This window comes from Lissotriton helveticus, chromosome 1_1 (genome assembly GCF_964261635.1).
Source record: "Lissotriton helveticus chromosome 1_1, aLisHel1.1, whole genome shotgun sequence".
NCBI lineage: Eukaryota > Metazoa > Chordata > Amphibia > Caudata > Salamandridae > Lissotriton > Lissotriton helveticus.
The window spans coordinates 1,875,336,661-1,875,351,479 of record NC_136057.1 but is presented as its reverse complement, the minus strand read 5'-3'; the positions used below and the strand labels follow the sequence as shown (position 1 = coordinate 1,875,351,479).

General features: G+C 47.9%; 1 protein-coding gene across 1 annotated transcript in view; it reads left to right on the top strand.

Moving 5' to 3' along the window:
• ASTN1 (astrotactin 1) overlaps positions 1 to 14,819 on the top strand; it is a 751,257-nt gene that overhangs the window by 497,007 nt on the left and 239,431 nt on the right. The window contains exon 11 of the mRNA XM_078659225.1: positions 12,576 to 12,726. Coding sequence (XP_078515351.1) covers positions 12,576 to 12,726 — 151 coding nt within the window. The remainder of the gene's footprint in view (positions 1 to 12,575; positions 12,727 to 14,819) is intronic.

Genomic DNA, 14,819 nt, shown 5'->3' with positions numbered 1-14,819 from the left:
GGCAAGGGCGAGCACAAAATGGACACCTTTTTTTTTCTTTCGCAGTTTTAAATAGCGCGCTGTCACCCAAAGGTGTTGGGGCGCTTTACATGAGCACCGGTTTTTGCTCAATTTTTCGCTTCAGACTGCAAATAAGGCCCACAAATTGAGTGCGAACGCAGTTCAAAGGGCTACTGAAAAAGACACATTTTTGGTCCGTATTATGGAGCAGGGTGTAAATGGTCTGTTAGAGTTGAATGTGTGTAAGGGTTTTCCCAAGTGAATCTTTTTGTGAAAATGTTTTAAACGTACGTCTGTGCCCTGGACAATTTCAGATCCGTTCATCTTTTGTAACCCGCCTTCTTCGGATGTAGCAATCCCGTTAATTATCTGTTAACCCATTTTGTATAGTGCTGTAATTCGCCTTTCTGTTACTTCAGAGCTCTGTAATAACATCACCGAGAGGAGAAGGGGCGAAGTTATAAACCAATCGGCCATGGTAGTCCAAATTCCTGGTGGTACACTAAGATTAGATAAATCAATTAACAGGTAGATAGAAGTTTTCCATTTTCATTACCTTCTTGAAACGGATGTCGTTTGGCTCTGACCTCTGACTTGGATTCACTGAATTCCACTTATAGGAAGTTGAACTCCCAGGGTTGTGAGGGCCTCCCTGTTGAAATGACTGAATACTCTTGAGGTAAGTAGGAGTGAAGAAGCTGGGTGCGAGGTCCTGTTCCTTGAGTAATGGGGCGTGAGGGGTTAAGGTTAGGCTTGGGCAGAGTTCGCGGAGTTCTGCCCACCCAAAAACTCTGCTGCACTACGCGGAGTTCCGCAAGCGGTGGAGTGCGTTAGGTTGCGCCGTTCGCACTGATTTTTAGCACCGGGTGTTTGTCCTGCGCTGTAAAATCAGCGCCAACGTCACCATGCGCTGCTCAAGAGGGCGCTGCTTCTTTGTGCCACTCGAGTAGATGTTCTACTCGAGCGGCAGCTTCCTCAACACGAACAACAGGTTTCTCAACATGAGCGATCACGACCATCCGCTACCGCTGGCGTTGAGAAATCTTGCTGGGAGGTGGTCTAGCGCTGGATTTTCGTAGCTCGCACTCGTCAACTTAACATTGGCAAGCGCAAGCGAGGAAAAAGCTCTACTCCTTTTATTCAGAACTCTGCATGCTCCGCAGAGAGGGCAAAACTCTGCCAACTCCGCAAACGGAGCGGAGTTCACCACCAGACCTAGATAATGTCTCAAAGGTCAGTCACCACTGTTAATACTACTATCTACTGGGGGAAAATAAAACGCCTTCAAGGAAAATGTGTTCTTCAGGTTCAGTCAGTCTGGTGTTGGATTGAGGGTACAACATTACACATTTTTTCACTAAATAAGCTGAAAATGATGCAAAATTATGTGTAATTTCACAAAATTCACTTGCTCGTATCTCACCTGACAACTGAATGCAAGGACCAGAGTCGGCCTTTGTTAGGTTAGAGACTTCGCTAGAAAGAACTATGGCTCCCTTGCTGCGAATAGTGAATACAACGAAGCAGTAGGGAGCCCCTTTTGTATTCACTTGTCATTACCTGGCTGAGCAGTGACTGGCCTCAGAACACAAACATCTCCAGACCTCCCACAACACCCCCTGAAACACCCATAGGTTAGGGGCATATTATCAAAGCCGACGATAACATTATCGCCCGTTTAGCGGCAGAAAACTGCTGCTAAAGCGGCGATAATGGACTTGATAATATGCCCTAGAGAATTCCAATAGAATCCCATGTTCACACAAGAACATGGACTTCTATTGGAATTCTCAACGGCATAATATCAAGCCCATTATCACCGCTTTAGCGGCAGTGTTCTACCGCTAAACCGGCAATAATTTTTAACGCCGTACTTGATAAAATGCCCTTTAGCTCCGTCATACTGGTGAGGAGATGGTTGATGTGTGTCTGCAGGTGTGAGGGTGGAAGAGAGAGAACGGAAGAGTGCTAATGGGGTGTTAAAAAACATTGGCTACGGGATATTAATAAAGGAATAACACCACTTTAAACGGAATCAGAGGAGGCAGGTGGGAGGACCGTTACTGTTTGCATAACTTTAATGCACACAGTTTTGCGCACCCCTGTGAAGATCTGCTCCCTTGGCTTGGACCCAGCTCGCCCATGCCAAAAGCCGGCCTTGGCAAGAGTATTTCTCATGCTCAAAAGTCATACGAAATACCTCTAGAAGACCAGTTTGAGGAGAAAATGTTTCTTCTGAGATGATTCTGGTCCCAGGTCTCCTGTGGGGAAATGTTATGCAGAGTTTTGCACCAGCACTCATAAACCTTTTTTGTAACCAACAATAATAGCTGGCAGATTTTCAAGGGATTAAATTTTTTTTGTCAAAGACTTTGAATCGTGGCAATGAGCTTTTTTGGGAGTCCAGTGTCCATGATGTTGTAATAGTCTAATTGTGCCATCATGTAGGCTCTTATCAGTGCCACCATGTGGTCCAGACCAAGGAGTGGAAGGATTCTTCAGAGATGAGAGTATAGAGAATTACAAGTTGATGCCCTTAACCACCCCCACCTCCCGGATTTGGAAAGTGAAAAGAAAGCCAGCATTAAACATCTCTCCCAAGTTAATTGTTTTCCCTGTGAAGTGGGAGGTATTGATGACACTTACATTGGAATGCCACCTGAAAGGTGGAGCCCAGTACCAGGATCACAGATGTACAACTTTCTTTAGAGTTTGGCAGTCATGATGCCCCACCACAAATGTGGCAGATATCTCTTCTCTCATATTACAAGTGCATTACGTGGCAGATATCTCTTCTGTCATATTACAAGTGTGCTATGTGGCAGATATCTCTTCTGTCATATTACAAGTGCATTACGTGGCAGATATCTCTTCTGTCATATTACAAGTGTGCTATGTGGCAGATATCTCTTCTGTCATATTACAAGTGCATTACGTGGCAGATATCTCTTCTGTCATATTACAAGTGTGCTATGTGGCAGATATCTCTTCTGTCATATTACAAGTGCGTTACGCGGCAGATATCTCTTCTGTCATATTACAAGTGTGCTATGTGGCAGATATCTCTTCTGTCATATTACAAGTGCGTTACGCGGCAGATATCTTTTCCATCATATTATGTGTATTATATGCCAGATTTTCTTCCATCATGTTATAAGTGCGTTATAGCCTATGGCACTTGTAATACGACAGCCATGATAACTGTCACATTTTGATGCAATATCTCACCTGCTAAACTCTAAATAAAAATTCTTCTTCACACTCTCCTTACACACTGATACCTGCCGCGGACACTCAACCCACTGAGTTAGACAAGCAAAACCTATCTGTTGAGATGTATGTTGCGCCTTCCTAACTTATTGTTTCATATTAGAGAAATCATTTAGCAGCATTACTGCTTTGTTCAGCTCTCTGTCACTTTACAGCTAGGTTCACACTTTGTCATTATTCATGCACAATTACACGCTTGCATAACTTCCTGAGTGCAAGCACCCATTGGTGTTGGTGCCAGGTTTATTTATAACATCCTTCTTTCTAATTACTTATACAGGATCTTTTCATCATGAAAGGGCATCAATATTCTTGTCTGGTTTTCCCATTGTAGCCTGAGCTCTTGGTTTGGCTTAGTGTATTGAGATCTGAACACCTTAGTGTAAATTTAACCCATCACAGCCATCATACATTGGTGTTCATGTTTGACTAATGTTTAAAAAAGCTAAAACAATAGCGATTCGACCTAAAATGTGCTCTGTGTGTCTGATTATGCAGGAAGAGAAATAGATGCGCAGAAATAAGTAAGAGTATGCAAATATAATGTGTGAGGTCAGTTTGGAAGGGCATTTCCAAGTTTTTTTAATTAACTTTAACACCTTTCGCACACTTTTTATTAAGAAACAAATATTCATGAAAAATGAATGCGCCTTCAGTTGTTTCAGGCTAAAAGGGAAGGAGGGGGTATCTTATACTTTGAAGTGAGAGGAGGGACAGAGAGCTAAAGAAGAAACAATCATTCTCTCCAGGAAGCCTGCTATCTAGAAGAAATGTTAATTTATGCAATTGATTAATCACCAAATCTAAAGCCTGCTTGGAAGCCAGTATAAGCTTTAATTGATGTCATCTGAAGCTTCATGGTGACAAAGAGCTAATCTTTTTGAGAGGTAAGTTGTTACCAGTTTTGGAATGAACAGTTTTAGTAGAAACCTTCAAAAAAGGTTTGCACTAGGTACAGGCTGATTGTGTATTACTAAAAATGTAACTTTTGAAAGTACTCTAAACACTTTAACACTAGGGGAGGGCTTGCACAAACTAACTAACGCACTACAAAATTATATTCACAAGCCTACATGTGGTTGTCTCTGCCCCTGCTATCTTTTATGTGCAAAAATCTCCACCCGGGCTGCAGAAAACACCACACACATAGGTATACGTCTTGGTAGTAAATGTGGGAGGGATAGGGTGAGAGGCTGGAAAATGAGGACTATTTACAAATAAAGGGAAAGGGTGTTGGTAGAAGTAAGGATGATTTAGGCCTGGATTAAGTAGGTGTATTGGCAGAGACATGCCCCCACCCACAAAAGAATAAGCCTTTTCCTATTCTTAAACTGCACTTCTAATGTTACCTAATACGTCCTCATGTACTCCAGCTCAGAGATGGAGTACGTTCAGCACCATCTATGGATACTCACAGGTAGTGCAACATTCTCCCATGGAAAAATAATGGAGTTAGGGATTTAAAACAAAACCCCATCTCAAATAAGAAAATTAATTGAACTAATTTATATTAAAAAAAAAAAACATATCAAGCAATTTTAATGTTAAAAAAGTCAATATAAATTCTAAAATATATGATAGTATTTTAAAATAATTCAATGATCTTTTGCAGTTTAATAATGAATGTAACTGGGGGGGGGCGTGGCCAACAGCATGGCTGAGTAGACGTGCCTTGCCGGAGCTCCGGCCGAGCGGCACTTTATCCGACTTTTTCATATCCCCCACGATCCCACAGAGGCACTGTGTGGACGTCGATACACCCTGGCACCTGGTTGGAGTACCTGCGTAGTGGAGAGCAGCCGCCTTTGCAGAAACCCGGGCTGTGCGGTGTCCCCGGTGGCTCTCCGGCGGCCAGGAGGGCGCCTGCGGCGCTTGGCGGAGCGCGGCGCTCCCAGTGCCCCACGTGTGGTCTTGCCGCACACTGCCCAGCTGAAGGTGGCTCCGCGACCCGCCTGACCCCCAAGAGTGACCAACGTCTCGCCGGCAGAGGAGGGGAGGTGAGCCGAGACAGTCGCGAGGCACCGGCTGCCTGCACCAAGATGGCGGCCGGCGGTGTGTGACGGCGAAATCCCCCACCGGCTGCACTCCCCGGGTCGCGGATTGCCCGAGAGTGCTCGCCGAGGCGGAGCGGAGGTAAGCCCAGGACAGAGGATTCAAGGGCCGTCCTCCTGGCACTCTGAGAGCAGAGACCGGCTCGAGCGCGGCTCCCGCCTTTACCAACATGGCGGCGAGGCTGCGGAGGCGCCCGACCTGAAGGGCACTGGAGGGAGAAAAGTGGCTGAGAGCCTGGGCCCTGACTACCCAGCCCCCACCATTGGAGACTTAGTCTGCAGGACGGCAGACACGCGACCCCTGCCATCGGACCTCACGGTGACACTTGGGGGACCTCAGGACTGCGACGGGAGGTGAGCCGGGGAGACCGCTGACGCGGTACAGCGGACAGTGACATCCGGAGTACCTAGCGTCATTGGAGCTACGCGACTGGGCCCCTCCGCGCCTCTGAGACAGGACGCCTGCATAGGGAGCCTCCGGCCTGCAGACTTCATCATCATGGGGAAGGGTGACACGGCGAGCAGGGCTGCGAGGCGGGGACCTATGGACGACTTCACGGCAACGCGTTCTGGGGCGGTGCAACACTTTCTGCAGCCTGACACGCGCAATGACACGGCCATGTTAATGGAGGCCATCCAAGCGTCCAGGACCGACATACAAGCGTCCCGGACGGCCCTGGAGACGAAAATTGGAGAGGTAGGGTCCGAGGTGACGCTACTGCGGCAGGACTTCCGAAATTTGACGGACCGGGTCACGGCAACCGAATCTAGGTTGACTGACAATGAAGCCTCGATTTCTACTCTCAAGAAGGACATGGCGGAACTCCAGGCCTCTCACCGTCAGCTGCTGTGGAAGGTGGACGACGCGGAAAATAGGTCGAGGCGCAATAACCTTCGCTTTGTAGGCTTTAGAGAAGGGATTGAGGGAAAGAACATGTCCGCCTTTCTCCTCTCATGGCTGAAAGATACCTTCCCAACAGCGCAATTCTCCCAGTGCTTCATCATCGAAAGGGCACACAGGGCGCTTCTAGCCAAGCCTCCGGAGGGTGCGCGACCGAGACCAGTGATAGCGCGCTTCTTGAACTATGCAGACAGAGACCTGATCTTACGGGAGGCCAGGAAAATGGGGGAGATCCGTTTGGAGAATACCACCATAATGATCTTTCCGGACTATAGTCAGGAGGTCTCGAAGCAACGCCGCTCGTTTGATTCGGTGAAGGCAAAGCTGAGATCTTTGAACATTACTTACATGCTCCTTTTCCCCGCCAAACTCAAGGTGATCTATAAAGACAACTCCATCTTTTTTGCTCACCCGGAGGATGTGTGGCAATGGCTCGAAGAGCGACCTATTCTAAACAGTAGAGAGGCGGCAGGTCGAGCGGCGCTGGACAAATCGGTCCGGGAGAGGACGCCCTGGGAAATGCCGAAAACACGGCGACGGGGAGTACGGAGGACGCAGAAGAAAACACCGGCGACACCATACAGGCCACGAGACAAGGAGGGTGGGAGAGGCAGCAGATCCACTTCCCCGGGCGCGGACTCCGTGGCGGGCTCGAGATTCCATTGCCTGCGGAATGGAACCCGTTCAGAAGGTGAAGACGTGGAGGACTTGGAGGACCGCATATCTGGAAGAGAGGACGAGGAAACAGTGAACGACTCAGTGCACCCGCTGGTCGCAGAAATCCAGCAATTGGAACAAGACTCCTCGGGTCAAGGGATGAATATGGACACTCAGGACTCACATTCGTGATCGTTGCTGTATAGGGATCGGGGAAGATAGCGGCTCGGCGCAGCGGAGCACGCAAGTTGACACACCCCCCTACTATTCCTTAAGTTTTCAGTACTGGTTACTGTTTGTTGATTGAGGGTGGGATGTGTGGGAGGGCGACAGGCCTTCTCCCACGGATAGTTGAGACCCGGATTGGGATGCAACTGGAAGGGGAGGGAGGTGGGGAGGGGGGTGCGGGAAGGGGTTTGGTTACAGTTTACCTCATGTTGGGGTGTTGGGATGTTGGGAAGGGAGGGAGACAGGTGTGCATGCAGCAGCAACTTCGGGAGAGTTTACCCTTGTTCCCGTCCCGGCCCTGGGGCCCGGTACTGGACAGTCCTCAGGTGATACAATGGCGAGTACACTAGCTACACCACACGGTGAAGGCGCCGGGGTTAAGGCGCTAACCTGGAACGTGAACGGTTTGGGGTCCAAAATTAAGAGGAGCCTGGTTACTGCATATATTAAGCGTGTAGCACCTGACATCGTTTTCCTGCAGGAAACACATTTGAGGGGGAACCGCTGTGCTTTTTTGGCGCGCGGGCAGTACGTCGTTCTGGCACATGCGGGGTACACCATGGACTCACGGGGCACGGCAATACTAGTCAGGACAACAGCACCTTTCACAGTCGCACGTACATGGTTGGACCCACAGGGATCGTTTGCCGGGGTGCAGGGGACATGGAGGAGGCGCAGGTACACTCTGTTGTCGGTTTATGCTCCACCCAAACTACAAACACGAACAATGCAGGAGATCACGACCATTCTGCTAGACACGGCGGACACGATACAGATTGTGGGGGGGGATTTCAACGACGTGATGTGCACGATGCGCGATCGTTCTGGGAACCCCCACACGGTGGCTGCGGAGACGGCTTTGGCGCGTAGAATGGACACGATCGGTCTCACCGACGTTTGGCGGTGGCTTCATCCTACCCACGCAGCCTACTCATTCTACTCTGGGGCCCACAAGGTCTTCTCTAGGCTAGATTACATTTTCACATCGAGACAGGAACTTTCGGCGGGAGACGAGGCAGACTACAGGGCGAGGGGTATCTCGGACCATTCCCCGCTGTTCGTACACATAGGTCGGGGAAGGGGGAGAGGTCAGGCACAGTGGCATATGTCGCCATGGGATTTACAGACTCCTGCTATTCTAGGGGGCATAAGAGCGGATATTCGAGTTTTTTTGGCGGAAAACGAGGGATCGGTACAGTCCGGGGTGACACTATGGGAAGCCATGAAAACGGTGTTGAGGGACCGCTTTCAATCCAGGGTGGGGGAGGCCAGAAGGAAATGCACGGAAGCTATAGCGAAGGAGGAGGCAAACATCTTGACCCGGGAGGCTGAATATCACAGAACGAAGGAGGAGGTAGATCTCAGAATACTGCTAGACACTCAAAGGCTGTATAGAGAGCTAAGCACGGACGAGGCGCGTACACAGGCGCTGGCCACCCTGCATCGCTTATACGATGTCGGAGACAAATCTGGTAAACTCATGGCATGGCTGAGCAGGCGCGAGCAAGCTGCCAGGTGGGTGGATTGGGTTGAGCTCCCCAGTAAGGCACGGGCGTCCACAGACGACACTATAGCGGAGGCCTTTGCGACCTATTTCGAAGACTTCTACAGGGCGCGGGACCTAGGGGACCGCGAGGCGGTGCAGTCGTTCCTGGGTGGCGTGGAAGTTCCGCAGTTGACCCCCGAAGATAGTGAGGCTTTGGAAGCCGACCTGTCCCTGGATGAAATCGCAGAGGCGATGGCTGCCCTGAAACCGGGGAAGGCTCCGGGACCAAATGGTTTCCCAGCGGAGTTCTTCAAACGAACGGGGGACCTCCTTTCGCGTCACTTGAAGTCGCTATATGCGGACGCTCTCGCCTCGGGAGGCCTACCGCCGGACCTGGCCCTAGCTACCATAATCCCGATTCACAAAGAAGGCAAGCCCCGTGGCGACTGTTCCTCCTATCGCCCAATCTCGCTGCTGAATATTGAGACTAAAATCCTGGCCACTATTCTGGCACGACGCTTACGACAGGTAATACCGGGCCTGGTCCACCCAGACCAGTCCGGGTTCCTGCCGGACAGGGCCACCAAACTAAACCTGCGGCGCACCCACAACTGGCTCCAAGAAGTCGGCGACAGGAGTGAGCCAAATTGGTTCCTCTCCTTGGACGCGGAGAAAGCGTTCGATGCGGTCCACTGGCCTTTCCTAATGGGGACCCTTGAACGGTTTGGGTTTGGGCCCTCCTTCCAGCGCTGGGTGAAACTTCTATACTCGAAACCTAGGGCTAGAGTGCGAATAAATGGGCGACTGTCGAGGGAGTTCGCGATAGAGCGGGGGACGCGGCAGGGGTGTCCGCTGTCTCCACTCCTTTTTACCCTCACGATCGAGATCCTTGCGATCCGTATCCGGCTTAACCGAGAGGTGACTGGCTTCCACTGGGGGGAATCGGACACTGAACAGGAGAAGATCTCCCTATACGCCGATGATGTACTGTTATACGTGACCGACCCGGCTACGACGATACCGGCCATATTCAGGGAACTAGACGACTTTAGGGCGGTAGCCGGACACGCTATAAACTGGCATAAGTCGGTCCTCTACGACCCACAGGGTGCCCCGCGAGGGGAGGAGCTGCCTGAGCTGCTCATCCACACCACGGAAGGCTTCCGGTACTTAGGGGTCTTTATCACCCGAGATAAGCGGCGCTCCTTCACGGACAATGTCGACCGAGTCTTGGTGGCAGCCAAGGCGGAGATGGATAGATGGAGGCCGCTCCCGCTCACCATGTTGGGCAGGGCTGCTCTATATAAAATGATCCTACTCCCGAAGTTTTTATACGCCCTGCAAAATGAGTATTATCCCCTTCCGGCTCTGACACTGCGGAAAATCCATGCCGATCTCCGCTCCTTCTTGTGGCTGGGGAAGCAGTCCCGGGTGGCACTCACGACTATGCAGCGTCACCAATATAGTGGGGGTATCTCATTACCCAATTTGGAGGCCTATTACTGGGCGGAACACCTTACCCCGATCAACGATTGGATACACGCCCCAGCTGACCACCCCACCTATGCACTAGAGAGATCTACGTGGGGCAATAAGACGGTGCTCCACTTTTTATATGGGGGTAGGGGGGGGCGCCAGCTTCTCCCTGCGACTAAGATTACCCTGTCGGCGTGGCGCAGAGCGTCGGTTAGAATGGGCTGGCATGAAAGGCTCACCCGCCAAACACCCTTATGGTCATGTAGGTGGCTGACTGAACTAAACAAGCTGCGTGGGTTTCAAAGGTGGGATGACATTGGCATCTCCACGGTTGGTGATGTCATAGCAAAGGGAGAACTTAAAACCTTTCAGGCACTGCAGCAGGAATTTGGACTCCAGGGAACCCAATACTACAAATACATACAGCTGCGACATGCATGGGGAGCCCAAAACATATCTCTCACTGACATTCCCCAGTTCGCACCACTTGAGGGCCGTCTACTGCAAGAACAGATACAAAGGGGGGCGGTATCCATGACTTACAAAACACTGACAAATAACATGTTGGGGGATCTACAGGCCCTCAGGGAGAGGTGGGAGGCAGACGTGGGTGCGCTGGAGGACCTGGACTGGGAACTCGTACTCATGCACCCCCGAGAAGTGGCCATAAAATCGAGGCTTCGCCTCATCCAGTTTAAGGTCCTTCATCGGGCATACTTTGACAGAGTGAGGCTTTTCCGGATGGGGAGGGTTACCAACACCGCCTGTCTACGATGCCAACACCTAACAGGCGACTTCTTCCACATCATTTGGGGATGCACAGTGATACAGGAATACTGGGTCGAGGTTTTCAATGAATTGAGTGCGGTACTGGAGGTAGAGATACCTAAGGACCCCAAACTGGCGCTCTTGGGAATGTCCACGGAGGTGGATATCACGCGATACTTACTCATCTTTCTGCAGCTGGCCCTGGTGGTCGCAAAAAGAGACATTGCAAGACTGTGGGGGGCGCCTGGGAAACCAGATCTCGAGGACTGGAGAAGAGGTCTAGATATGTACATGGCAGCTGAACGAGTTACATACAAAGCTAGAGGGTGCCCCCGCAAATTTAGAAAAATATGGGCCAAGTGGAGGCACTACCATGGGTTGGAGTAGTAGGGTGAGACCGGTGGGGGAAGTGGGCGGGTGGTGGGATGAATCACAGGGATGGTGCATATGTCAATGACTCCAGCATTTTGTACCCTTGAGGACTTCGGGACGGGGGGTTTGCCTATGCTCAATGTCACACAACTGAGAGGACCGAGAGAGCCGCGAGGGTCGGGGGGGGGGTGGTTGAGGAGGGTGTTCTGCTGCTTAGGGGGGGGGAAGGACGGGAAGGGGGGCTTCGAGGAGAGGTCTCTCAGTTACTGCCTCTACTTATAGTTGATGGGGGGGGGGGAGTTCGGGGTGAAAATGATAACTAAGTTCGTCAGGATGAATGCAATGTAACTGACTATTTCAAAAGTTGCGTAACGGCGGGTAGAGCGGAATGTTGATGCTCCCCCGCGCTGTCTTGTTCCTAATACTTATGATTCGCCTGCTGCAACAATAAAAAGAATTTATAAAAAAAAAAAATAATGAATGTAACTATTTTTTAAATAAATTAAATACATTAATGGTGCCCTTAACATTTAGTAACTTGTAATATATAATAAATACATATAAGCACTTTTACTTTAGGTGGGCTTATCTTTTTAGAAACATCTTTAAAAATAATTAGAATTTACTAACATGTATTAAAAGAATTAAAATGTTGTTAATAGTGCAGTAAAGTTTTTAAAAATCTTCTGCATTTGAAAAACATATATAACATATTTAACATTTAACATACATAAATTGCAATTATTTGTGTACAAATTTTCCCTTACTTTACCATAGGGAGATCTCTGCCACAATTATGAAGGTCTGCACCAATTGTGGAAAACGTAAAATATGGTCATAAAATCAATACTAGGAGTAACTTTACAGTCATGTTTTACCTTTTAACTGAATCCACCAATGTTTAAGGCGAATAGCCAAAAGTTGTAAAGTTACTCAAAAGGTTAGGACTAACTTTACACATATAGAGCTACTCATATGTAAAGTTGCCTTAATGACAGCCCCCTGAATATTTGTGCAACTTTTTCAGAAACTTAAATATACTGCATTATAGTGTGTATAATACATGTTTGTATTAAATCAGTCACCCATCAGTTACGCCCACACGCATCTGAATTGGTCACTTTAACCATGTGAGACTTCATACCAGAACAATACATTTCCCACATATTAGTTTAAAATGCTTCTACTTTTCATTTAATGCATGTGCATTATAGTGTAAATGCAGTTACCTCTAGGTGTAAGGATAACAAAGTAGTTACTGAATATTTGTTCTTTTCAACCTTGTCTCTGAATCTCCACCTTGTGATCTAATGTTTACAAATGGCTTAGTAAACATAGGACTTACCTCTACTTTGTTATTTTGCAGAGAAGAACTCATGACTTCTTCCTCATTTGACAACTTAGAGGTCCTTTTGGACTCATTTGGACCAGTTCGGGATTGCAACAAGGACAATGGAGGATGCAGCAAAAACTTTAGGTGCATTTCTGATCGCAAGCTGGACTCCACTGGTTGTGTGGTAAGTAAATAATTGGCTCTGCTACCTGCTAAGCATTTTCCATAAGTGTATTATAAAACTGTCAGTAGTAGGTGACACCTATGCTTCTCCCTCAGCCTGTAATTGTGAGCACAACAGTTACCAGTGTCATTCCCCCATCACCTTCTGTGATTCTAATGTGATGTACTATGTGCGATACGTATACACTGACATCGGCCCGATGCTCATTGTGACAAATGGGTCAAGTGACTCACACAAATGAGGTTCAAAAAGGCTGCAACTGGTCTCGGGTTTTTTGAGTTACTATTCAGAGAGGACCAGGCTTGGTAATTCGGGCTGGAGTGCTCCTATTGGAGCAGGGCCAATGGTGATTTGCATAGATTTTCCCTCTCTAGAGCAGCACACTGGGCATAAAAACAATATAGTACATTTGGCCAGGGCAATTACCAATAGCTTGTTTTAATGTGATGCCCTAAGTGGAATAGGCATGCCTAGACATGGCGTCCATGCTTATTGTGGCATTGATCCAAGCTACATGACAGCCCTGAGCCCCTTCAAGGCTGGAATCAGTCTGGTCCTTCCCGTTCAGAGGAGGGCGTGACTTGGCATCTGGAGAATGACTGTTTCTATTGGAGCAGGGCCAAGACTGATCTGCATAAAGTTATTCCCCATCTGGAGCAGTACATGGTGAAACAAATGATGGATTGGAATGTATCCCAAGGAATTGTCAGTGGCTGAGACTTTTGAAAGCAATCCACCCATCACCTTTATCTGTTTTGTTTGGCCTCTGTTGAAATAGCCATACTCTTGGCTATTGTTATCGTCATACAAAAACAAACAGCGATACAGCATATTATGTCACTCTACTCTGTAACCAAATCTACATTCAAGGTATTCATCAGGAAGCTACCAGCACAAGTTATATGGTTCTATTGTTGTATTTCATTGTTATCAATGGCCAAACAACCATAATTCTTCATTTGGATTCCAATAAAAATCTAAGTGTGAACACTCTGAACTCATAAAGAGTGTAACATAGTACTTTCCCTCATAACTCAATAAACAGTTCACATGTTTAAAAAAGGCTGTCTTAAGAGGCCTGGTGAATAAGCATCTTATTAGATCTGTATATCTATAAACCAATTAATTTAGTTGCATATAATACCATACATATAGTATCCTATAATAGCACATTTACTTATGTGTTTGAAATGTTCCCCTATTCGTACTGAGTAAGAACCATCTAATGCCTCTGCCATCATGGCACTGCCTCTCAAAGATGCAGAACTGGGACTCTACTTTCATTGTGTCTGGCTAGTGATGTTAACACATTTTTATGCATGTCTCTCATGGAGAGCCATTAGTATGAATGACTGGATTCTAAATCCAGCAATTCACTGCTTTGTCATAGCAACAGTGGGCAACAGAACAGGCTAACCACTATTCTTGTGTCATAAAGGAACCCCAGGCTGCTCTGCTAGGACTCTGCTAGAAAGCAGTAAGAACTGATGCTGAAGGGAAGGGAAGGCGCAGATAGTGGTGAGTGTGGGTGTCCATGTATTTCTTTCTTTTCAATTTGAGGCAGGGAGTAGAGGCCATGTCATGCATGACTTCTCCATTACTCCTTTGCCTCTACATAGTTTTTGAGGCAGATGATTTTGGTAGCCATAAATACCATACAATTATAGGTGGGTAAAAAGTGAATATTGGGGATGTGTTTCATTCTGGCGTTCTGGGTGACATCATAGACAACTCGTGCTTCACTCTTGTCTATCTGATGTAACTCAGAACACTTTGGTGAAAAACATCACTGTAATTCACTATTTCCCATATAGAATTCTGTATATTGCTACAATAATCAGGTTAATTCTGCTATAAATATCCTGCGAATAATACCCATCTGGGCCTGGTGATGGTGGTGGCGGGGGGAGGGAACGTCATGTCCTACTTCATCCTCACTCTGAATCCGAAGTGAAAAAGTTTGAGCAATGTATATCCTAATTTAATCACATTGTAATCTTTGCCTATTATTCGTAATGTCGGGGTCCTCAAAGCTGTCATTGCTTCTGTATAGGTACAGAAAAGTGGATGGTACCAAGGTCAGGGGGTACAAA